General features: G+C 46.5%; 2 protein-coding genes across 8 annotated transcripts in view; one reads left to right on the top strand and one right to left on the bottom strand.

The window, feature by feature from the left end:
* CA5A (carbonic anhydrase 5A) overlaps window positions 1-1,810 on the bottom strand; it is a 49,115-nt gene extending 47,305 nt beyond the window's left edge. Inside the window, exon 1 of the mRNA XM_003418066.4 lies at window positions 212-1,810. The gene's annotated coding sequence lies outside the window, so the exon portion shown is untranslated. The remainder of the gene's footprint in view (window positions 1-211) is intronic.
* Window positions 1-26,132, top strand: part of BANP (BTG3 associated nuclear protein) — a 99,052-nt gene that overhangs the window by 227 nt on the left and 72,693 nt on the right. For 6 of the 7 annotated variants that reach the window (XM_003418065.4, XM_010597810.3, XM_003418063.4 and 3 more), the window contains exons 2-4: window positions 17,002-17,155; window positions 21,533-21,624; window positions 24,520-24,719. In XM_003418065.4, the coding sequence (XP_003418113.1) occupies window positions 17,086-17,155; window positions 21,533-21,624; window positions 24,520-24,719 (362 nt within the window). In that variant the 5' untranslated portion in view covers window positions 17,002-17,085. Of the gene's footprint in view, window positions 1-17,001; window positions 17,156-21,532; window positions 21,625-24,519; window positions 24,720-26,132 lie in introns of those variants that run through there. The other variant, XM_064273677.1, reaches the window with a different exon arrangement.

The following is a 26,132-nucleotide window of genomic DNA, read 5'->3' as shown; positions in this document are numbered from 1 at the left end:
CCGCCTGGCCGCCCGCGGCCTCCGCCCCGCCCCCGGCCCCGCGTCCCCGTCGCCCGCCGCCGCCGCCAACGGTACCCGCCGCCTCGGCCCGGACCCGCCGCTCGGTGCCCCGCCCGGGCTCCGTTCCGCTCACGGGCCCGGGACTCAGACAGCGGCGGGTCGCCGGGGCCGGGCGCGAGGGGTCGTTGTCCCTTTTCTTTTTTGCCATTACCTGTCGATTTCCCCCTGAACCGCCGTGTGGTAGGTACGGAGAAGAAGCGCTGCCCTGGTTTTGAGCAGGTCGCTGGGTGCTGCCCTGGTGGCGCAGTGGTTAAACGCTGGGCTGCTAACCGAAAGATTGGCGGTTCGAACCCACCAGCCTCTCCGCGGGAGAAAGATACGTCAGCCTGCTTCCGTTGCTTCCGTAAAGATTACAGCCTTGGAAACCCGCTGGGGCAGTTCTACTCTGTCCTGTAGGCTCGCGGCGACTCTAAGGCAGCGGGCTCGCTGCAGTTGTGTGGTGCTGGGGTCGCCCCAGTGCCCCACATATTGCACTCGATGGCCGTGCACTTGGGGTGCGTTAGTTAACCCCGTTACCGGCAGAGTCTGAGATGCACCAGTGGGTAGTGGCATTTTACACGCGCATGGCAAGACGTCACCAAGGAGAGCAGTCCACTGCAGCAGCAGCAGAGACCTGGGTGATGCTAGCTGTTGCCCGGCAGGAGATGACATGATTTTGCTTCCGTGGGCAAAACACTTCTCTGGACTTCTGTGTCACCCTCTGCAGACCCAGGACTTCTAGACGGAAAATCTTGTCATGCTTGATTTTACAGTCTTCTAGAAAATCAGAAAAACTTAAAACGTATAAAACCCCAATGAGCTTTGTATGGCATAACTCTTACCCCGTGTTGTAGTTGCTCTAAGTCAGACTTTTAAGTGATTTGCTACCTCCAAAATTACTAATGTGAAGTTGAACTCTTAGAATGTGAAAAGAATTCTGTTAATTTACTGCTGGCTTCACAAAGGAAAATAAGAGGCAGCTTTAGACCTTGGAGATGACCTAATCCAGTGCTCTTACAGATCTTCATGAATGAAGATTTCAGATTTTGACCCCTCACTTTTTGCGGTGTCTGATTTAATCCTTTTGAAGTGCAGCCTTTTTTGCTTTGAATGTTCCCCCTCTTACCCCACCCCCACTGCAAAAAATGGAGATTCACACTCCGTCTCACATAGTGGACGCATGGCTATAAAAGAGGACTAACTCTTTTCCCTGACGAGATGGTGGGGTTGTGTTGACACTGGAGAAGTCACTCCCTGAAGAACTGAGAAGTGTGGCACTGCAAGGGTTGTGAGCTTGCCCTACTTTGACTAGTGGAGGGCCCAGGTTAGAGTCTGTTTGTATGGAGCAGGTGGTTTCTCTCTTAGGAGTTACCAGTTCTGCTCTTGGTACCCCAGGTGTGTTAGAGTAGAACTGTACTCCATGGGGTTTTCAGTGGTAGGTTTCTCGGCGGTAGATCGCCAGCCCTTTCTTTCGAGGTGTCTCTTGGTGGGCTGGAACCTCCAACCTTTTAGTTAGCGTTCGAGTGCGTTAACCATTTGCAGCACTGCCATGAGTTGGAATCGCCCTGATGGACAACTGGTTTTTTGGTTCTGCCTTGGAATGTAATCCAAGGCCTAATAGCTTTGGTAAAACTTGTTAGCTGCAGTCAGGTTGGCTCCCCTGACACCTGGTGACCCCTGTGTTACAGAGTAGGACTCCTTCATGGGGCTTTCTTGTCTGTAATCTTTATGGAAGCAGATCGCCTGGCCTTTGTTCCACTAAGATGATCTAGCTGATGCACTTTCTAAGGGTAGAGATGTAACTGGACATTTTTGAAGAGACAGAAGAATAACTTGGAATAGCCGAGTTGTCCTGAGTGAGGGAAACAACGGGAAGCACGTCAACCGACTATTTAACCTTCAGCTTTTAGGACAGTGTGTCATAGGTGAGCTTAGGATCTGAAGCCTTGGGTATCCAGTGATAAAAGAAAACACCAAAACTGCCTGTACAATCAATCCCATGTATTTAGTTCTTTTTCCCCATTGTCTTGCCATTAAGACGTAAGAATTTGTGTGATATCCAGGGGAATGCTGGATTCTTCAACAGCGGCTTTAAGTTTTAAAAGACCGCTCCTTTTATGGGCCCTGTACCGTGTGCTGGGACTGCTGAGCGTTTCACAGGTTTCTCAGCCCAACGATCCTTGAGGTAGACGTTGCCCCATTTTACAGATGACATGACTTACAGATGACGTGACTGAGGCCCGTAGAGGTTAAGCAGTTTGGCCAAGTCACACACAGCCAGAGTTGGAGCTCAATCTGTGTTTTTAAAACAACAACAACACACACACTTAAAATTTTTACCAACGTAATTTACATAATAAAAACGTCAAGGAAAGGCTCATAATGGAAAGCAGCAGTCCTTCACTCCACTCGTCAGTCCTCCTCCTCACAGACCTAACGCACCTCTTAGTTTCCTCAGGCAGTTCTCTGCAGCCCAACTAATAAGCTGACGTAAGTTCTGTCAGTGTTACCCGGTCCTGACTTTCTGTTATGATAGGGCTCCTCACACCGTAGCCCACCTTTTCTGTCCTCTCCTCTGTGCACATATTGCAGTTCCCATCTTGTACAGCTTTTCATTTTTTCTGTTGTCTGTGATGGCCTTTCTTCTTTGCATTTTTTGCTCCCGCTGACTCCTTATATTGTTTAAATTCTCAAGGGTAGTGTCAAATCTCTGCGACTTCTACCCAAGCCCCTCACTTCCCCAAGTCCTTTGTCCTCTTTTTCTGTCTGGCAGGATACTCCACAAGTATTACTACACCAGTGTCATCCTGGTTGTTTCTTTTGTTATATGTCTGGGTTGGTTCAGGACCAAACCAGAATACAAATCCCTTGCTGTCAAGTTGATTCTGATTCATAGTGACCATACAGGTCAGGGTAGTACTGCCCCACAGGGTTTCCAAGGAGCAGCTGCTGGATTTGAACTGTTGACTTTTCGGTTAGCAGCCCATCTCTTAACCACTGCACCACCAGGGCTCCTTGTTTAGGAGGCTGTAACTTAACCTTGGCTTCCTCATTTCAATGGGAGACCTTCTGCCAAGGTGCCTTATCCTTTGTGGGTAACTTTTCCCTCCCTGTAAGTTTTTGGGGTCCTCTTTGGGGTTATGACGGTGTGTCAAGACGTGTGGGCTCTCACTGTGAGAATATTGTTTGGGTCTGAGGCCTGTCCTTCCTCTGGGAAATTCTCTTGTATCATTTGTTCAGGAATTTATTGCGCTCTGATTTTCTCGTCTCCCTTTAAGGATTTCCCTTAGTTTAATGATGGGTGCCTTGGAGACCCTCAGAATTTTTGTTTGTGTTGTTTTTATTCTCCTTTCTGAGAGGGCTATAGTTTTACCTTCTGATCCTGTTTAAAATTTTAACTTCTATCATTATTTCCAATGATTGTATTTGTTCTTTTCCTTTTTCACAGCAACTCACTGTTTTATGAACGCGTTCTCTCTCTGACTGAGGATACGGATCAGGATTTTTTTCAGTTCTGTCTTTTGATTGATACTTCCTCTGGTATCACTTCCTTTGTTTAATATTGCCTTCTTGCCTTCATATGGAAAAATACTCCTTAAACATTGGTACTTATAGTTGCCCAGGTTTAAGAAGTGAAAAAAAAAAGTGAAGCAAGAGAAAATGCGCCAGTTGCCCTTTGGGTGAGTGGGGGGCTCGTCATTGTGCTGGGGACCCTGAATGCTAAGTGCCAGAGTTATTTTCTCTTGGCCTTTCGGCAACTTTGAGGAAGACCCTTCTGCCTCTTTGCTTGGGGGCTGCTCTACTTTGTCTGCAGGGGCCTTTGGAGAGTCCTTCTGTGTGCAATGACCCCAGTTCCCTTTACAGGCTGACCTCTCCCCGTCCTGTGTCAGCTCTGTGTTTTGGTCATGGGCTGCTGCAGGCTCCCTTGAAGCTTGAGTCCCTCATTGGTAAGACCCACTCCTTGTGGGATTATTCAGTGATCCTCCAAATCCTCTCGTGAACTCTCACCTGCCCCTCTTCTTTTTTCCCTTGTGCGCTTATGCTGTCTTAAAAACTTTTTATGGGAGGAGCTGAGATCACCTGTGCTAGCCACTCATCTGGGACAGGAATTCTCCCAGCCCCTCGGCTCTCCTGCCCTCTCGTGGCCTTGGTGGTACTGCGACCTGTCAGCCAGCCGTCAGCCCCTGGCTGTGCAGTGGGGGTGCAGTTACTGCTGCCTGTTCTTCTGGCCTTGCAGCCTTACGGGTGTGCCAGGCTCACTAGAGGAGACCAGTCGCAGAGAGTGTTACAGCGCATTTGTGATTTCATCATCCTCTGCTGGCTTCTCAGTGCACTGAGGGACAGGGCAGTGGCAGTGGGTAAGAGCTCAAAGCATGACTGATCGTCACTTTTGAAGGTGTACGTCAGCAGCTTCGTTTGCCGAGGGCTTGCTGGCAAAGTGGTCCGTGGGCCAGCTGCTTCAGCATCACTGGGAATTTGTAAGAAACGCAGAATCTCAGGCCCCACCTTGACCTACGGAACCAGAACAGGTGTCTTTCTAAACTTCTTTTTTATGTTTTGAAGTAATTTTAGACTTACAGAAAGGTTGTAAAAATAGTTCAGGGTTCCTTTATATCCTCCACACAATTCCCCAATGTTAACATATAATCAAATGGGACGTCCCTACAAAAAGCAAGTAATTAACACTGGCAAATAGTGTCAACTACAGATCTTATTCGAACGTTATCATTTTTCCCACTAACTTCCATTTTCTGTTTCAGGATCTAATCCATGGCCCCACACTGCAGTTAGTTGTCATGTCTCCTCAGTCTCCTCCAACCTGATGTTTACAGAGTTCCACAGTGTCTTCCCCAAGACATTTGTAAATTACAAAGGGAAAAATAACTTCATAGCAGAAGAATCTTAACCATGTGATCAAGGTTAACACCCCCAGTGGTAAGATGTACTGATGTCAGGTCCTTACTGATATGACACCCCGAGGAGGACACAGTGTCACTTCCCTTTGGTCCTGAATCTAATCATAAGCAAATGTCAGGCAGACCCACACTGACCTCTCAGCACAATCCCCGGTTGTGGCCCTCAGCAGCGTCCAGGTCATGTAAGACCAGCAAAGGTACAGAATCTGCATCTAACAAGATGGCAGGTGCTCCCTATGCACATTGAATAAGGAAATGGGAGGCAAAGCCCCACAAACTATTTGTTTTTGTGGATTGGTAAATAGGTGCTTACAGAACAGGGGTTCCGGCTTCTGCTCTGCTGAGTCTGAACTGATAGTCTATTGGTCACACCTCTGGCAGCACTTACTAGCCGTAGTTTGCCGCTATAATCTTCATCTATACTGTATAAATCCTGGAAACTAACTGTACAATTAAATGCATGACAATGCCAGACCTACTGTAAAGTGTTACTTACAGTACCACTTCAGCTATTTAAATCTGGAAAAAATAAGCATTTGCACATTTTGAAGAAAAGTGTTCTGGGGAAAAATACATATGAAGGGTCTCGATGAGAATAAAAGCTTACTGGCTGCTAACCTGAAGGTCAGCAGTTTCAACCCACCAGCTGCTCTGTGAGAGAAAGATGTGGCAATCTGCTTCAGTAAAGATTACAGCCTAGGAAACCTTATGAGGCAGTTCTACTGTGTCCTGTAGGTCGCTGTGAGTTGCGTTCGTCTCGGCAATGGGTGGATACCTGAGGTAAATAAAGATCTTTATTATTTCCTCTTATTTCACATGTATGATGTTCATTTAAGAAAACACATCATGCAGTGTTCCACAGAACCATTCTGGAATATTCTTCCAGGGGGTTTAGGGACTTAGAGCAAATACTGAGTGAACTCACCTGGCTGCAGTTGCTCTTAAAAAGTGACACTTGTGTCTTCTTGCCCATGTATGGAGCTCATTGAGCTCATCTCAGAGAAGAGCCAGAGTGTGATTAGTTTGTGGTCTTCTGCGCTGCCCATAGCGGTCTGTGTTCCAGCTGTGAAACAGCCAGGCTTTAGCTGTCCCACTGTGGCCCGGGGCGGTGTTTTGAAACCAATTTAAAATGACCAGTGTCAGCGGATTGTCTCCACCATGCCCCTTTCCTCTGTTTCCCTGCTAGGGAAGGCTGCGCTCTGCCTCTGCCTCTGCCTTGGGAGAGCGCTGTATCTGGTTCTCAGTTCTAGAGGGTGGGAGCAGGAGAGATGCGGCAGTCCACTCCTATATCTCCTTGCCTCAGCACAGATGATGAAGGGCTCTCCTTGGCACATCCTCGTTTGCACTGGGAAGTAAGGCTTAACAGCAAATTTGGAAATCAACTCTTATGTGCCTCCTGTTGTTTGAACCCTGCTGATATTCTTGAATTAAATGAGGAACAATAAATTCTTCAGCCAGCTGCCGTGGAGTCGATTGTCGCTCATATGACAACCCCATATATGTCAGAGTAGAGCTGTGTTCCATCAATTGCTGGTTTTTCAGAAGTAGATTGCTAGGTTTTCTTCCTAGACACCTTTGGGTGGACTCAAATCTCTGACCTTTTGGTTAGCAGCTGAGCGCATTAACTCCAGGGACTCCAGCCACACTGATAGCATGCCCCAAATGTATTGTGACATCACGTGAAAATAATTCCTATCTTGAATAAACTTCTCTGTACTGTTCATCTGTACAAATAACCAAGAATTGTCCAGTTTGATTAAATGTGGCTTTGACTGTCTATCTCCATGGGAGAGTGACAAGAAGATTCCACATGTCCCCTTGAGGAGTCTCACAGTGGGGGCTGGGGATGATGGTGGTGGTGCAGTGCGTGGTGCCCAAGACAAGTAAACTACAGGTAGAATAGCTTACAGTGCATAAGGAGCAGAAGAATAAAATTGGTCTGAAAAGTCTAGAGAAGCCCAAGAGATGAAAACAGGTTTTAATCAAAATCACTAGAAAAGTAAGTTGGTGAAATTGGATGTATATGTGAAAATGAAGACTAAATTGCCTTTTGCTAAGTTGACTTTTGTTAGCGTCTTAAAATACTTGAGTGTAAAAGACATTGCGCTTGTGTGATGGCTTGGATGGGCCCCTGGGTGGGATGTCCAGGGTGCTGGAAGCCAGGTGAGTCGGGCCGGCGTCCCGTCAGGAACCTGGGGTTGGGTGGAGCCCGCAGAGCCAGACTCTGATGGTCTGTGGGCAGGCGCTGTACTGGTAGACCTTCCAGTAATAAAGTCACCTGCTCTGGTACAGAGAATGCTGGTCGTGGTCTCAAGTGACTTTTCTGTTTCTTCAAGTTGGGAAATCACCAGGTAGTTGAAGCAGAGTTTAGCCTTCTCAAATTAGAAGTGGGTTTGGATAAAACTGGAAGTGAACACTTATCTACATTTTGCACTGTTGGCATCTTGTTGTTTTCACTTTGAGAGCATTTCCAGAGCAGAGGTTCAGAGGAGGGATCTTCGCAGGACTTCTGTACGTAAAAAGCAGACTGGAGCTGGTAGTGTACGCTGGGAAATACGAGGTGGGCCCCACAAGGGTGGAGGTCTTTGATGAGTTCATGAATTCTTCTCAGGTCCCTAGGACAAGGGCCGGCAGGTCTTCTAAAGGGCCAGATAGTAGAGATTTTCATCTGTGTGGGTCTTAGGATGCCTGATGCAACTACTCAGTTATTCACCTCTGCTGTTACGGTTCAAACATAATATGTAAACAAGCTAATGGCATAGTGAATGGGAGGGTTTTGTTTTTAATTTTTTTTTCAATCTTAAAACGTTGTATTTTGGAATAATTTGAGATTTGCAGGTAAGTTGCAGAGACAGGACAGGGAGTTCCAGTATCCGCGCACCCGGTTTCCCTGACTGTTAACAGTGTAGGTCACCATGGACCATGGTACAGTGGTCGCTGACATCAGTTCTCACTTTCTGGCTGCTGCTGGACTCATCAGCACGAGCAGGTTTTACTGAATCAGTGCTTCTGTGCCGTCCCCACTTTCCTTCTTAAGTCATTAAAAAAACAAAAACCTGTACAGAAAAGTTGCAAGAGTACAGTGAACATACAAGTCATCTGGATTCACAGATGGTTAATGTTTTGCCACATTTCTTATCTGATTGTGTGTGTGAGTGTCCTTTTTTGTTTTGGCTGCATTTGAAAGTTGCAGAGATCATCTTATTTCACCCCAAAAGCTTGACTATTTATGTCCTTAGAATAAGACGTTCTCTTACATAACTACACCTAAGACACTTAACAGTAAATCATTGTCACTGAAGATACTGTCACATGCACTCATTGCATTCAGCACGTTTCCTTAAACTTTTGTTAATAGAGAGTAGGTCTCCACTAGTTTGTCTTTATGCTGTTGACTTTTTAATCCCAGCCAGTTGACTTGTACCTTTGTGGTCTTACCTCTGACTATTTATTCCTACCTGTGTCCCCTCCCAACTCCCTTCAGATCTCTGCCTACACACCAGTTCTGGGAAACCTTTGATCCTCAAAGACCAGGGTAGGCATTGTATTCTTCACTGCCATGGGCTTACAATCAAAACAAACAAAAAAAACCAGTTTCACTTAAGAATGTCCTTGATGAAGCAGTAAAAATCATTAATTTTATTACACCTCTTTTCATTACTCTGTGTGATGAATGGAAAGTACATGTAAAGCACTTGTGCTACTTTTTGAGGTTTGATGCTTGCTTGGGGATAGGCCCTTCTGCAGTATGAGTTACTAGCTAAACAAGCCACTTTTTTCATGGCGCACCATAAAAGAATGATTAACGAACTATGCTTATTTTTTACTAAATGAACAAAGCTAGCCTGTTACTTTAAGGAAAATAGCTGGCAGTGTTTGTTGCCAATGGTAAAATTTGAGATTTCAAGTGAAATTGGAATTTTGGAAAGCTTGTTTCTGCCAGTACTTAGAGCCTTTGATGACATCAGTGCTCATATCAGCAAATGTAATGGCTTTGATGTTATATAATGAACAACATTTGGAAGGTCTGCATAACCCAATGAACCAGTATTTCCCAAGTGACCAGTGCAGGATGTTATAAAATCATGCCTGGGAAAAAGATTCATGTGAAGTGAAGACAGACTTTTGGATTTTAAAGTAATAAAGTACAACAGGTTCACTGACACAAGTTCAGATTCCACATTGTTAACAAGGCTTTAAGGAAAAACAAACACTGTTAAGTTTTGGTGTAATATTAAAGAAGGATAACCACAATTCTCTGAAAAGGCTATTAAAATGCTCTTCCTTTTCCAACTGTGTATCTGCATGGGTCAGCCAAAACAGCATCGTAATGGGATGACTGGAGAAGCAGCTATGGGAACCCAGCTGTCTTCCATTAAGTCTGACATTAAAGAGATTTGTAAAAAGTGTAAAACAGTGCCACTCTGCTCACTAAGGTTTTGTTGTTTTAGAAGATATACTTTTCTTAAAAAAATGTTAATGTATGTCAACATGTAATGGATTGTTTTTGTAAAATTTAAATAAAGTAATAAATATTCAAACATTTTATATTCTAGTATCAATATGGTAAGTATTGATAGATACAACAACTCACATAAGCACAAGCTGTTGGAATGGGGTTCAGTAATTTTTAAGAGAGTAAAGGGGGCCCTGAGACCAAAAGTCAAAGAACTACTACTGCCTTACAGTGTTCAAGCCTTTCAAGACGTTTCACTAGTTGTTTGCATTAATGTGCTAAGGTTTTGATTTTGACCAATCACTTAAAAATTTGAATTTTTTCCTCCTCCCCTCTACAAGTATTTGGACTTCTTATTATGATTTTAAAATTTATTTACGGGAACACTTAGAAACCTCAAGCCCTGCTCATGTGTCCAGAAGACTGCCTAGAAATTAATGCTCTACACCTGGTCTCTTTTTTGCTCTCTGGGTTAGCCAAATGGAAGATCAACGCCTGTCTGTGATCTTTGTTTTCCTTGCTCATCTTGGGGCTCCCAGTGGTGGCGATGTGTAACCCACAGATTCTGTGGGGCTGCAGCCTCAGAGTAAACCCAGCCACTTTCTCTTTCCTGAATTCGTGGTTGATATTTCAGGAGGTTTCTATAATTTGGAAGGCAAATATTCTCCCTTTAATCAAACATGTTAACTGTAAGCAGAAAGAGCCGGGCCTCTGAGGCTAGCCTGACATTCTTTTCCTAATTTTAAATTAAAACGGTTTTAGGGGGCTATCTTAAGGACGAAACAGTGTTGCCTACATTTTCTGAAGAGTAAGGGGAAACCATAGAAGGAGCATTTCCTCCTTCATGCTGGTTTCCTGGTTTAGCTAGCACCTGACCAGTCATGTAGAGGTATTTCCCCTTTGCTCCCCATTTCATCCTTGGCACAGCCCATGCCCAAGAGTGATCTGGGACAGAACTGTTGTCTGAGTCTTTTTCACATCTCAGCTTAATAAAAAAATAGATTGTTTACTTCCTCCTGGGTTTTTATTTATATCATTCCTGTGTTTGTATCCAAAAAGGATTTGACTAAATGGGATGATCTTTAATTTCTCTTTGGTTTCCTTGTTTCTGGAGATTTAGTTTTTAAACTACATGCTATTTAACTAAAACCAAACCTGCTGCCGTGGCGTCAGTTCTGACTCACAGCGACCCCATCGGGTTTCCAAGGCTGTAGATCGCTGAAGTAGACTGTCACGTCTTTCTCCTGTGGAGCCCTAGTGGTTTTGGACCCCCAGCCTTTTGGTTAGTAGTTGTTTGCTTTAACCACTGCCCAGCAGGGCTACTTAGTCACTTCTTTGTGTGAGAATGAAAATTACTGTTCTGACTTTTATGGAGCTGTAGACTTGATGGAAACCCTGGTGGCGTAGTGGGTAAGTGCTACAGCTGCTAGCTAAGAGGTCGGTGGTTCGAATCCACCAGGTGCTCCTTGGAAACTATGGGACAGTTCTACTCTGTCCTATAGGATCGCCATGAGTCGTAATCGACTCAATGGCAGTGGGTTTTTTTTTTTTTTGTTTTACAGACTTGACATTATAAGTCAGGTGGACTGCTAAGTGGACACTAGAGCGTACAGGGTGAAGGACAGTAGGTAAGGAGGGAGCAACATCTGGAGGGGCAGGGTCAGCTGCAGGACCCCGGTGAGGTGGCCCCTTCTCACCACTCTCGTGTGTTCCCCAGCATCTTTTCTGCGTAGTCGCACACTCTGTGACTTGTGTTCAGGATTGTGTCTGTCCAGTACTTGCTGAGGGAAGTTCCTAAGCCCAGGCTTTCTTGTAAGCGATGTAATGCCTTCAGTTTGTATTTTTGTCGTCTACAAAGTGGAGTTGGACCAGCACTAGATGATTTCTGAGGCCTCTTCAAGGTGTGAGGACGATGCCGGCTTGTCACCAGTGCCCAGTGGAAGGCGTCTCTTTTGACAGGTTGCTGCATGCATCTGCTGACTGGTCATCAGATGACTGTAGGGCTCACATCTGGACATTTTTTTTTTTACTTCTGTGGTGATAACCTCATTCAAATCAGATTCAGCATTAGGGCTTTATCAAGGGTTGATATGAGAAGCAACTCTATGAAGAATGTCTATCCTAAAAGAATTGATGGGGGAAAAAACTACTATATCCTAACATCCCTTCTAAAATGACCCATGTGATGTAGTAACCAATTCTAAGAAGGTTTTAGTTGTGTTTTCTTGCTGTCTTTTTTCCTATAATGAGGGCTGATAATCTATACCATTATATTTCTCACCTTTACTGCTAAAGCTGTTTTACCCTCAGTTACAGTAGCTTCTCATTTACTCCTATTTTAATTAAAAAAAAAATTAGTGGCTTTGTTTTATCGAATGAGTGTCCAAAATAATTTTTAAAAGTTGCAAAATTAAAAATATATTTGCAGTTGTGTATCTCAGCTGATGAGCAGCTATTAACACCCAGGGTTGACGGTAGGTGAGCAGCTCGTTACGTTTTTACTGTTAACAACCTATTGTATTGCTTGTAGTAATTTCGCATTCATAAAACATTTAATTTCACATGCAGTAACCTGATCTGCAACTTAATTACGGTACAGTCTCTGCTGAAATAAAAACATAGACCCAAAGATCCTTGAAGACCTTAACCTGTGGTTTCTAACCAGAAATGCCGGCATTCACGGTTCCGTGCTCGTGTGGAACTTGGACAGCGTGCTTTCCCATTAAACCCAGCATACCCCTGTTTATTGGGGCCAGTGTGTGCCAGGCCCTTTCCGGGCTACAGCCAGAAAGATGGAGAGTCCTGCCCTGATGGGGCTTGTCTTCTAGAAGGGAGACAGATCCTAAGCAAGATCAGCATCTAAGAGCTATAGTAAGTTAGAAAGGAGCCCTCGTGGTGTGATGGTTAAGCTCTCAGGAAGGCCAGCAATTTGAACCCACCAACTGCTGTGTGTGAGAAAGACTTGGCTATCTGCTTCCATAAAGTTAACAGCCTTGGGAACCCTGTGGGGCAGTTCTACTCTGTCCTCTCGGGTTGCTATGAGTCAGAATCCGCTTGATGTCAGTGGGGTTTTTTTTCAAGAAAGTTAGATGACAAGAGCCAGGTGCGGGACCAGGGCAGTAGGGAGGTAGGTATTGCTGGGGGGTTTCCAGGTTAAGTGGGGCGCTCAGTCACAGATGTCTCTGAGAAGATGACATATGAGCCAAGATGTGTAGGTGGAGAAGGGCACGTGAGTTCAAGGAGGCCACTGCACTGAGTGGAGAGAGGGCGAGGAGGAGGGCAGAAGGGGTGTGCTTTGAGAGGCGCGGGTGGTGGGACACCCGCCTCTTACAGCCTTGTGAGGTGTCACTGGGATTGAATTTGAGTAAGGTAGGGAGTCTCTGGAAGGATGTGGCCTGACACATGTTTTGACACCTTCCCCCTGGAGAAAAGTTACAGGGCAAAGGCAGGGATGGGGAGGCAAGTGGGTGGCCACTGCTGAGTCCACGTGTAGACTCATGGCCCTGGACCAGGGTGGCAGTGGGGAGATGAGGCCCAGGCTGTGTGTGGTGGCACCATCGATTGGATGTAAGAGAAGGAAGAACCCAGGAGGGCTGGAAGGTTTGGGCCTGAGCAACTGGGAGGTAGGTATTGCATAAACTGAGCTGGACAGAGTGTGGGGGGGGCGGTGTCAGGAGCTCAGTTTGGATGTATGGAAACAGACTTGACACCCAAGGGGATGCCTGGCTGGCAGTGTGCTGCGTGGACCTGGGCCTGTGTACCTGGTGGTATCATCAGCCATGAAGCCGATGAGGTCAGGAAAGCGCATGCAGGCCTGAGCCCTGGGCGCTCCGGGTCAGAGAGTAGATGGTGCAGAGCCCACGAGGAGGACAGCCCTGAGACAGGGAGGCGACTGCCACCCAGCAGTGCGGGAATAGGGAGCAAGGAGCTAACGAGGGTTCAGGTGGGACTGTGAGGAGAGGAAATGGAGGTGGCAGTGCACAGAGGAGAGCAGAGAGATGAGGGGCAGTGGGGAAGCAGCAGCATGCTGTACACTGGGAGTGGCCCAGGGAGGGTGTGACATGGGAGGAGGCCTGCGAAAGAGTGATGCCCTTGAGGGGGAGGGTGAGGGAGAGGCGTAGATAGAGCATGCGGGGTCCATCCCTGGCAGCCATAGGGGATAGCATAGTCAGAGTCTGATGCTGGGAGAGAGGGCAGGCTTGTGAAGCAGGGAGGAGGGACCAGACATGTGAAGGGCTAGGAGAAGGCCTGGCCTAACGGTCCAGGGGTTTGGTAGTGGTCCTAGGCCAGGCGTGGGCAGCTCTCGGTGCACTGGAGGTGGTGGTCGTGGACTTGAGGTGGGCTCAGTGGTGCAGGTGCACAGGTACAAGAGGCTGAGAGATGGGTTTCAGCCAGGACTAAAGAAGGTGTTCAGATGTTTATCAAGATTTGCCTTAGTTGGCTTCTTCTATGTACTTAATAGGGACCCTGGTAGTGCAGTGGTCAAGCGCTGTGCTGCTAAACGAAAATCAGCGGTTCAAACCGACCAGCCGTTCCACAGGGGAAAGATGTGGCAGTCTGCTTCTGCAAAGATTACAACCTTAGAAACCTATGGGGCAGTTCTGCCCTGCCCTGTAGCGTTGCTGTAAGTCAGAATTGACTCAACAGCAACAGGCTATATACTTAGTACTTTGTTTTAGAAAAAGTTTTACAGATAATAAATAATACGGGCTTATAGAGAGGCCAGACAGTTCAGAAAGATAGAGAGAAACGGGAAACTCAGCTCATAGTAGCTGTACTCTCCTTTCCCAGCAGGTCGCCTCAAGCTTGGTCTGTATCCTTCCAGACCATCGTCTCTGCACTTGAACGCACACATGTACACATGAACATACAGCTACACGTGCAATTTTTAGACGAGAGAATGGGGACCGTGTTGTACATACTGCTCTGCAGCTCGCCTTTTTTATTCCCTTCTCCTCTTGGGTCTTCCTGTCTTGGCTGATGTGACTGAACCTCTCGCACCCATGACTTTGCAGTGTGCAGTGTGGGTGTGTCATCCTCTGGTGCTGAGCGTGTCGGCTGTCTTTTCTGGGCGCTGGGCTCTCTTCTCTGAGTGCACCCTGGCAGATGGTGCGGCTCTGAAGGGAAACTGCGGTGGGAGACGTGACTGGACATTAATCTTCACCCAGCTGGTTTGTTCTATCAAGACTGGACTACTCCCAGGACTTCTGAGAAATGGCAAATTGAGTTTGCCAAAATGGCAACCACGTGCATCACTCTGGTTCACTTTCCTTGGGCTTTTTGCCCTAGATTTTTCTTTTCAAACGTTCACTGTTAGCAGAATTTTAAATGCCTCTTTGTCCTGGCGGCAGAATCAGTCTGAGTAAACAACTCAGATAATGTGTGGTGTCCTCATTTGGAAGGAGTTAGGGTTTGATGGTGAGCTTGGCATCTTTTCTGAAGCCATTCTCACAGCTTTTAGCAGCCAGGAAAAAGCCAGGATGGGGCTTCTAAAAATCATTTCCACTTGCCACTGACAAGAGGTAGGCACTTCCTCTGGAATCTGTGGCCTTGGGGCATTGAGTGGTTGGGCTGCAGGGTGGATCAGGCAGGTGTAAGCCTGGCGGCAGGTGACAGACTCCAGACTCAGGCTGTTCAAGACCAGAAAACGTCTGAGGCAAGCCGTCACGGGAGTGTGGCGTCTCCGTAGACCCAGGCTCCTTCCTTCTAGCCTCTGCTCTGCCGTCCCAGCTCCATCTGCCCATCCTCACTGCAGGCCTGGATCCAGTGGGCGGAGGGGTGGGTGAAGAGCGGGCCAGGGCAGCAAGCCCGCCCTGTAGCAGCAGGGAGTCCGGAAGCTGCCGTGCATCTCCTCCTTGCGTGTCCATCTCCTAGGCTGGAGCTTAGTCACGTGGCCATCTGGTGCTGCAAGAGAGGCTGGGAGGTGTGGTCTTTATCCAGCGGCCTAGCTGTATGTTAGGGTGCTTAAGCTCAGCGGGAGAGAGAGCAGAGATGGAGGGCAGCCAGGCACCTTGGCGTTTGCAGAGCCTCTGGCGCTGCGTGAAATTCTCTGTGCTTTTTTGGGGGAAAGGATCCCTAGTTTTTTTGTAGATTCTCAAAGCTATCTGTAACCCAAAAAGTTTTAAGTCCACCAAGTCAAAGGTCAGCTGGGTGGTATTGTCTAATTGGGGAATACCGCCTTCATTATGATGTTCGGCCTACCCTCTCGTCGCCTTTGATTTTGGCTGTTCGTTTGGAAAAGAAAGAGCTATGGCGGAGCTATGGCCTAAGTGGCTTTGGTTTTCATTTTCACCCTGACCGCTGGCTCATGTGCACTCACCTATGGACGCCATGTGGATTCCTCATGACCACGTGACATCGTGACTCTCCGAGGTTACCATTATCCTTGTCAGGCCCGCCGGGTCCTCCTACATCGGTTGATGGAGGTCCTGCCTGACACCAGTTCCCTGGAGCAGTTGCTGAGGTTGAAGGATGAAGAAAACCCCAGTGTTGATCTGAAGATTTGGATTTGGCCCTTTCCCCCATGGAAGTTGTATGTATTAAGCTTGGTATGTATCTTTCCAGACCATACCAAGGAGTTATGGCTGGATTTGGCCTTCTCCCTCTGTGGGAGTTGCAGACAGCAAGCACTTGCTGGAAGAGAAACTGTCCATACAGGGTTGAGTGTGTGGGGCTTGCCCTCGAGGACCATGTGGTCTGGAGGGGAAGCTGCATGTGTCCATGAGCAGGATGTAAGGTGAGATACGAAATGAGTGTTGTGACGGTAACAGTGAGTCCTGAGCACTCGAGGAGGGTCTGTTTTCGAGTACAATGTTTAGACCTGTATTGATAGGCCAGATTTTGACTGCCATGCCTTGTTTTTATTTTGGAAAACAAGGTCTCCGTGAGCCTAATCAAAGTGTTACCTGCTTGAGAAGGAAGTGACCAGCTCTGCTCTAGACACAGTGCCAGGCTCCAGGGTGAGACATAAGCTCAGGGCAGCCCTGTCCTGGCAGGTGCAGTCTCGTGTACAGGACAGGTAGTTCTCCCGGCTAGGGTCACGTGATAGTGCCACCCTCCGGGGAAGAGAAAGCTAAACAGAGGTGCTCCCGCTCTGCTGCAGGCCTTCAGAGGGTGCCAAGATGGAGGGTGAGGAATGGCCCAGGTGGGAGGGCCTGTTGGAGTAGAGCTGCAGCGCTAGAAGGGTGCGCCGCTGTGGGGACCAGCAGCCACGGGGCTGGAGCGCTGGTCTGGTGGGGCCTGGTGTGTGCAGCAGGATCGTGACCCAATGCTCTGGAAGTAGCAGGGGCCACTGGAGACGGGCTTGGAGGTGATGGGCTCAAACTTTAAGAGGTGACTTTGGATGTGACAGGAGGAATGGGTTGTAAAAGTGGAAGGCTGTCAGGTAAGAAGGACACTAGTCGAGTGGTTAAGGAAAGAGCTAATGAGCCATGTTTTATGCTGCTTTTTAATTTTCAAAGACCATGAGGCTCTTGGTGGTTTGGGACAAGAAGAGCCCTGTAGACACATGACGTCTTCTTTGGTGCACATGGTTGGCGTTTCCACCATCACACAAGTCACACCTGCTTATTCTCCCTTCCTGTTTCTCAGCTTTTGTCTTGTAGGTGACGAAACCCCAGTCACACCGCGAGCCTGACTTCTGCTCAGGGTCCAGCCTCTCTTTGTGCGTTCTGGATGATGTCAGAACAGGACCTGGCGGAAGTGGTTCAGATTGCCGTCGAAGACTTGAGTCCTGATCACCCAGGTACAGAGCTTTGGGACAGTAGGTGACATGTTATTCTCTTTATTCTTTAAAAAATCAAAAGCGGTTCCAATTGTTTTCTTTCCTTTAAATAAAAAAAGAAAGAACAAGCGGTGAATGCACTGTATGGAAAACTCAATTCATAGCAGTGTGAGCAGCATCAGCCCCACTGTCCTCCACTCCTACGACCCAGCCCAAAATATGTTCCCCAGTGTGGAGTCCTCTAGCCCCCAGTCCCCCTCTAATGTATGCACACACCTGTAACCTCTGCACCCATCTTCCTACACCTACCATGGGACCCTGTGACATGTGTCCCACAGCTTCCATCTTTACAACTTCCCCTTTCACCACTCAGTATTTTAAGATCACAGAAACCTCACCGTCAGTACAGAGGAAGTCCACTTCACTTTCTGATGACTTCATAGCTTTCCATTTAGAGATGGGCCTGATTTATCAAGCTCTTTCCTTTCAGATGGCCATTTACATTGTTTGCTTTTTCTAAAAATATATAGAACCCTGCATTAAAGATCCTTGCACTTATATCTTTGCAAATATCTTTGCAGGGTAAGTCCCCAGAATTAGAATTGCCATGTACATTAAAATTTTGATAAGACATTGACAGATTTTTCCAGAAACGTCTTATTAATTTGTTTTCCCACCTCCTATGTGTGCGAGCAGCATCTCCCCTATGTTTTTGCCGAGGTTGGGTAGTTTCTCTTAATGATGTTATGGGCACAAATCTACTTTGAAACCACAGCTAAATATTTGTTTTAAGGCAACCCTTTAGAATTGAAACTCTAGATTTTAGGAACTTTGTCTATGAAAAGACTTTGTCTACACTTGTTAGTTTATAGAAAAATTTCTTAGTGTGTGTCATTTCCTTTTTCACCTTAAAGTTTTATGTGTTTTATAAGTTTCAAGTGACAGGCTTGCAGGATTAGGTCCTGAATGTTGGGTTCCTCGATTATTCTTTTTGGAATATTAGAATCAAAATGCTGCTGTTTTTTTCTCCCAAGAAGAGAGAATTTTCAGAGATCTCCTAAGAAAGTATGATGTCTGTTTTGTATGCTCTTTTTGGTCTGTTACCTGTAAAAACATCATCTGGAAATGAGTTGTTGTAGGGGAGGGGAGAATATTAGGAATAATTGGGGAATTGAATGACACGAAGATAATGTTTCAGGAATGCTGTTCTTTACTCAGAATTTTATTTTGCTTCTGAGTTGTTGCTAAAAAGGACTATCACTTCAGATAATGATTTTTAAAATCCCTGTTAATATTTTGCTAGGCTAATGCCAACACGTTTAGAAAACATACCCAGCAGTGTTTGCAGGAAAACGTTCCAGGTCCATAAGTTTTAAGCATTTTTAGAACGATTAAAATCCTGACAGCATACTTGCCAAAGAAATTCTCTGTCTGTAGACTTGCAGTTCAAAAAACTTAGAAAAATAATTTCTCATCTTCATTTTGTCCCATCTCTGTTCTTTAAATAACTGGAAACTACAATTTATTGAGTGTTTAATCAAAACTGACTGTGTACAAGGCTCTCTGAGGCCTGCAGAGACCAAGAGGCTGCAAACCCAGGCCCCAGAGAATGTGCACACACCCAGCACATACTCCGTCGCGGCATACCCGCGTGCCTCCATAGTGGGCGATGGAGGAAGATGCTTTTTCCTCGTTTCTAAAATATAGACTTTGCAGATTTAAAAGTATATGTTTAAAAAAATTATTTTTCAAAGTATACGTTTCAAAGTATAGTTAAGCGAGTAGAAGAAATAAAAAACAGTTCCCATAATCCTAGAGAAAGAACTGCTTTCAAATTGTCGGCATGCACGTCCTTAGAGCTTTTCTTATTTCCATTTAAAACAAAATGTTCTTAGATTCTTCCCAGCGTTTGCATGTGTGCTGACCATACCTGTCGGAACACACACGAGGTCATTGTTTCCCTTAGGCCTCTCGTTCCAGTTGAGCGTGGTGGCCTTAATACGAACGTGAAAAGCTCTTTGGTCTAATTCTGAAAGCGATGAGCACAGAATTAGAACGAGCAGTGCATGCACAGTTGAGCAGAGAACAGAGAAGAAATAACTGTCCCCTGCCGTCCACTGCTCACACCCGGTGTGAGTGCCCTTTGTCCTTACACCACAGCCGGCCTTCCTTCTACATGGCCGCTTTGCTGCTCTTGGCTTACAACCTTGAGGGACTTGCAGTTGCCAAGGTGCGTGGATTCTTATTTTCTGTAGTTACAAAGACGCTAGCTATGTGACCCCAGACAAGCCACTTAACCTCTCTGGACTTGTTTTCTTTTAAGCAAATTGAAAGACTTGGAAAAACGATTGCTGGGGTCTGTCTCCATTCTCCCTGTCCTGGTGTAATTGGTCTCCAATGAGAGCAAATAGGCTTTGGATCAGATCCTGAGCAGCTGTCTTTTGGCAAGCCCCAGACCTTGCAGGCAGGGGTTTTTACCATCAGCGATATGCTTCCTGTCACTTTGCGTTGTTGGCTGGTTCTGCAAGGTAGAGTTTGGGATAATTTACTTCTGGGTAGGTAAGATTTTAACTGCCCTTGCCTAGGACTTTGTGGGAGGTTCGTGTTAGACCCGTAGGACCGTTTGAAGTCTCCATAGTGTAGAGTTCTGAGGTGAACCCTCTTGTATGTACAGGCTTAAAAAGGCCTCAGCATTCTTTTTTAAAAAATTGAGATCTTACTTGAAACCTCAGTGAATAAAACCTGTCAGAGCGAGTCGCTGTGATTGTGGTGGGGGCAGGACCACAAGTGTCTGTTACTTGACTTCCTTGTGTGTGCCGTGTCCCTACCATGACAGGCAAGGAGTCCAAGTGCCCAGAAGGTGTGCCCTGCCAAGCCTACATGCATCCTGGCGGGGATGGTGCGATGGAGGGGGGTCTGCTCGGGGTGGGTAGCTCACACCGTTGGCATCACAGTGTAAGAGGGAGTAACTTCCAGCTCTTCGAGGAGTGACTTTGCCCATGAGGTGGCACTTGAGTTGGTCCTGGATGGTGGGTGGGTTTCCCTCAGTGAAGGTGGTCGGGGCAATGGTGGCATGGGGAGGCTGGAAGAGAATGAGCTGGGCCATAGTTACGCAGCATCGTCAGAGTACAGCAGAGTCTGGCCATGGTGGGATAGTCCCATTTAATTGTAGTGGGGGCACACTTGAAACATAGAGCATGTTTAAGAGTGTGCACGTGCCATAGCATATTCCCCCGCGATGGACAGGCGGGGGCCTGCATGTCTATGTGCATACACACACACATACATACACGTATCTTTGCTCAGATGCTGGTACTCATTTCTGTAGAGTCACAAAGTGGCCTTAGTGTGAGAAAGAGTGCCTTAAAGCTATGACCTGGAGGATGTCTGTCTTAGATTGCTAACTGAAGAGAAAAGATACGGGAAATCTGTTGATGAGAAGCGGTTGCCCCTCCCTTCTGCATGTAACACACCTGCCTCCATGTGCGAGTGTGTCTAGAAGAGAGCCACGGCAGACAGTTGGCGTAGATTACCCCAGGCCAGAAGAGGGAGAAGAAGAATATACTGTAGGCAAGTGGGAAAACATGTATGGTACAATTTCAATAAAAAAGGACAAATAAAATTCTGTCTGTACTTGTAAATACGTAACTCGAAACAATCCAATAACTTTAGGGAAAAAGGCTAGACAGCATCACTGAGAGAAAGGCAGTTTGCATCGATGCTGGGATCATGGCCGATTTTGGTCCTTGATTCTGTGGTTATTTTTCATGTTGCTTTTGTGGTTAGTTTTAGATGAGAAGGAGGTCAGGGCCAGGGTGACAGGCCCTGAGTGGCTGAGTTGTGTGTCCTTACAGAACCTGTGGGGAGCAACAGGAAGGTGCTGATGAGGAGGAGGGGGCTTTGATTTCAGCTGCACTGTGGGGAGGGACAGGTAATTTAGCTTGGTAAGACTATTTTGATTATCAACATATAAGAACATGTAATTTTCTAAGAATGGTTTTGCTTTTGAAATGAGGTAGCCAGCAGACAAGACTTGACTGTAAAACTGGGAAGAAGCCATCATCATCACCTGGGTTTCTCATGAGGCCACTCACGCAGGTGGCTTCACAGAGCATCTAATGAGAAGCCTGTCATCCAGATGTTAGGATGACACAGTGGTACATTAGGGAAATCATGTACCTAGTATCTCAGTTTTTCCTGGGATTAAAGAGGGATCCTATTTTCTGCCTGACTGAGAGTTTTAACTTTAAACTGTAAAAAGATATCATTTGAAATCAGTTTTGCCATTTAGAGACATGGCCTCCAGGCATCAGTGCTGTTTACTGTCTTAGCACTGAGACTCTTCTGTAGACCCTTTCGGATGAAAGGCTAACTCTCGGTCTTTATCACCGATTCCAGTTGTCTTGGAAAATCATGTAGTGACGGATGAAGATGAACCTGCTTTGAAACGCCAGCGACTAGAGATCAATTGCCAGGACCCCTCCATAAAGGTAAAGATACGATTACATTTTATCGTGGATGGTGTATGAAGTCACCTGTTCCTCTTGGACTTATGGAGAGTAAACATCGTGTAGACTGAGGCTGCTGCCCAGCAGGACCTGTCTCTTTTGCACCCGTTGGTGCTTTTCGGAGCCAGCAGTCTGTAAGCCACCTGTTGTGAGTGGAAGGAAAGTAAGAAATTAGTTTGGCTAATATTTTCCACTAGAAGGAAGTACTTATGTACTAGCATATGAATGACCTAAAATTTAAAATTCACTAGATGGGGTTCTTGGAAACCACCAGTTCCGTCAGTCAGTTATTTTTGGATCCTTGAGTTTACTTCTTTGGTCCTAGTGTTTGCAGAGTCAGAGATAGATATGAGCAGATGCTGGAAACTTCAGAAAGCAGTGCAGGTGAGAAAGTAACCTTTTCACATAATCACACACTTCTGGATAAACCCAACCAACCAACCTTTTGGTTAGCAGTCAAGTGTGTTAACTGTTTGAGCCACCCAGGGACTCCTCTATTTATACAGGGTGTCTGTTTAGAAATATCCAATTCATTTTATTGACAGGGAAAAGCAGCGTTAGCTTAAACATGCGTGGGATGATTTAAAACTATATTCATAATAAAATTTCTATTTCAAACCAGTTGAATAGAAGGTGGCTGCATTAGTCTTTGCACTTGTTAGTTGCTGTCCAGTTGATTCCAACTCAGTGATTCCATGTTTTAAAATAAAATATGATTATAATTTATCAATAAAGATACATTTGTTGTAAATGACTTAAACAATACTGAAACATATAAAGGAAATAAATGAAAATGTTTCTGCCTTATTTCTGGTCTCATTGTTAATAACTCTGGCATTGCCTACAACTTTAATACTGCCAAACATGTATAGTCACGTGTATGATTTGAAAAAATTTGCCTACCAAATTGCCAAGAACTCTTTAATGAATAGATCTGAATGGCTTATGATTACTATCACTTGTGTGTAAAAGGCTTATTTAAAAACATTGTTCCCTACTGCTTGCTTCTTTATTTGGTAAATTGTTTTATGTATATGTAATTAATTTTCACCCAAACACCAGACAGAATATTTATAATTCAGAATTAAAATAATAAGGTTTCATTGCCGCTAAAGAGTTCAGGAGCCAGATGACTGGCGTCTTCAAATTATAAAAGATGGTGGGGTTAACAGTTTTATCTCAAGAATTCACTCATTAATAATTGCTTCTCAGGATGACTTCTATCAGGTTGAGCTGTGTGAAATTACCTTTGTTGTTAAAGCTGACTGAGTGTCAGCACTTGAACATGGCTCAACCTTGTACTGACTGGCTGGTTTTCCTCTTTTACATGCTGCTTTGAGGCCACTTTGTTGTTTGTGCCTTTGCAGTGGTGAGAGGTCAGCAGTGGAGGTCGAGGCTAGATTTTAGTTACCTCATCGAGGGCCCACACTGCCACCTATACCAGGAAACTACACAAATGCACTTCTTCAGAAGGTCAGCTCGGTCTGTTTCGAACTCACTGCATAAGAGTATCGTTTTCTTCTCCCCCTGGGCCTTGATGTCAGCTGTCAGGCAGTGTGTGATTTTGCTGTCATCTTGATGTTCTGCAGATCCACTCAGAGCAGAAAGGGGTACAGGATGTCAGCGAGTGCTGGAGGCCCCACACAGTCGGGTAGAAACACAGCTGTCTTCCCCTTGCCCAGTGTCTTGGGCCCAGAGTGACTCAGAGGGACCCACAGGGCCTCATCTGCTACCTCTAATGGGTCTGCTTTGGGCACTGCACTCATCCAGGTGGAGGGCAGAGAGGGAGAGAGGGAGATGAACCAAGCTCTTCATCATTTTCAGAGATTCCATTTCAAGTCAGGTGTCGCCTTGCAGCTAAACTGAGCAAGGAGACTTTTAGGAAGCTGCTGCTCATGAGCACCTTAGTCCTTTGAGCCAGGAGACCAGTGTTTCTGTTGCATGGTAGAATTCTTACACAATGGATGCATTTCGACCTGTATTCCCGTTGACTGGTGGCAGCAACGGGAACCGTGGAAGCTAAGTACCTTCCCGTCCATTTAGCATATTTGATGTTTCCTAGGTTTGGAGTTGGAATCAACTCGATGGCACTGGGTTTTGGTTTTTGGGGTTTGGAGTTATGCATATCCCGACTTGCTAGAATGAATTTGAGTTAGTAATTGAGACCTAATGATCTAACGGAAACCCTAGTGGCATAGTGGTTAAATGCTATGGCTGCTAATTGAAAGGTCGGCGGTTTGAATCCACCAGGCGTTCCTTGGAAACTGGGCCAGTTCTACTCTGCCCTATAGGGTCGCTGTGAGTCAGAATTGACTCCACCTGGCTATGGGTTGGGTTTGGCTTTCATTATCTAACACAAACACTACTGGATATGGACCAGTAGGTGGCAGACTTGCTGTTCAAGAAGCTCCTAGGCCCCTCGTGACCAGCCGCTCAGATCAGATGAAACACGGGATCTCCTCATCTTCCGCAGCAGCTGGGCAAAACGTGAACGCGCTGAGCCAAGGCCAGGGCATTGCAGGCTGTTTTGATGTTAGATGTTATCTGTTTTCATGGCTGGAAATATTTGGCCAGTTTTGTGTGTAATTTACTGATTAATTTAATAACATTAAAGATTACCCAAGTGTTTTATTATATGGACTAAAGCGTAATTAAGAATTGCAGCTACAGATAAAAGTAAAGCCATGATTAAGTGGTCAGGTTTTAAGAAAGAAGTTCAACTTGTTTACTCAAGTGTTTCTGGCTTATAACTAAAGGGCTGACTGAACCGCAGGGATAGAAGCAACTGAAATGAGGAAATCGCTGTTAGGCGTTCCTTTAATTGTCTCACTGAAGGTCAGGATGCCCATTCTAAGTGTTTCTCTTTTTCATTTCCAGTCATTCCTGTATTCCATTAACCAGACAATCTGCTTACGGTTGGATAGCATTGAAGCCAAGCTGCAGGCGCTAGAGGCGACGTGTAAGTCGCTAGAGGAAAAGCTGGACCTGGTCACCAACAAGCAGCATAGCCCCATCCAAGTCCCCATGGTGGCTGGCTCCCCGCTCGGAGCCACACAGACCTGCAACAAAGTGCGGTGGTAAGGATGCCCGCGGTAAGGTGAGGAAGCACTGTCTGTAGAGAGTGCTTCCAGAAAGCCCTGCCTGCCCCAACCCAGGTCCGCCTGCTCAGCTGTGGTTCTGTGGAGACCAGTTCTCCGTGGGGGCATTGGCCTGAACAACATCGTGCACTGAGTCTAGTTAGGCAGTCCTGGTCGACCTGCATTGTTGTCACATTTTCCTTTCTGATGTGAGCCAGGCGGAGGCAGCTGTGCTTTGCAGCTGGCCCACCAGTCTTTGGGGGTGTACATTAGCTTCTCTCCTTTTTTCTCTACACTCTGTGGCGAGCAATTAGGTATTTTTTCTTCATAGGCAGCCTTTTATAAATTTCATTTCACTATATCAAACTTTTTGCTCAAGTCTGTAGTTTTTATTGTGCTTATTTATTTAAGATTCCGAGTCTGCTCCTAGAGAAATAGTAGTTTGTGTACTGTGAATCGTTTGCTCTCTAAGAAGTTTACTTAAGATTGGAAAGATTTTCTAGAAAGCCTTGACCTGCTAATGTATTGTGAGTGTATGGCATACCTCAGAGACTTTGGCTTACGGGGCCAGCTTAGGCAGAGGCTCCGGGCACAGGGATCGTCCTCTATCCTTCCCCCACACCTGGATACAAAGGAGTCAGATTTGTGGTAGTGGGAAGAATTTGTCTTGTACCTGATGAATGTTGAACATTTTTCACCGAGGGCTTTTCTGTTGAGGTTCTTCTGAACCGACTGCAACCTCCTGCCCTATGAAGAGCGGGTGGTGGAGTGGAACACGGTAGGCGCAGATGAGGAGAGCTGCAGCCTCCTGCCCTGTGTGAGGAGCGGGCGGTGGGGTGGAACATGGTGGGTGCAGATGTGGGGAGCTGCAGCCTCCTGCACTGTGTGAAGAGCGGGCAGTGGGGTGGAACATGGTGGGTGCAGATGTGGGGAGCTGCAGCCTGCTGCCCTGTGAGGAGCGGGCGGTGGGGTGGAACATGGTGGGCGCAGATGAGGGGAGCTCCAGGCTCCTGCCCTGTGTGAAGAGTGGGCGGTGGGGTGGAACATGGTGGGCACAGATGAGGGGAGCTGCAGCCTCTTGCCCTGTGTGAGGAGTGGGCAGTGGGGTGGAACATGGTGGGCGCAGATGAAGGGAGCTGCAGCCTCCTGCCCTGTGTGAAGAGCAGGCAGTGGGGTGGAACATGGTGGGCACAGATGAAGAGAGCTGAAGCCTCCTGCCCTGTGAGGAGCGGGCGGTGGGGTGGAGCATGGTGGGCGCAGATGAAAGGAGCTGCAGCCTCCTGCCCTGTGAGGAGCGGGCAGTGGGGTGGGACATGGTGGGCACAGATAAGGGGACCTGCAGCCTCCTGCCCTGTGTGAGGAGCGGGCGGTGGGGTGGAACACGGTGGGTGCAGATGTGGGGAACTGCAGTCT

Source organism: Loxodonta africana, chromosome 21 (genome assembly GCF_030014295.1).
Source record: "Loxodonta africana isolate mLoxAfr1 chromosome 21, mLoxAfr1.hap2, whole genome shotgun sequence".
NCBI lineage: Eukaryota > Metazoa > Chordata > Mammalia > Proboscidea > Elephantidae > Loxodonta > Loxodonta africana.
Note: the sequence above shows the minus strand (reverse complement) of the source record. Positions and strands in the feature narration are given on the sequence as shown.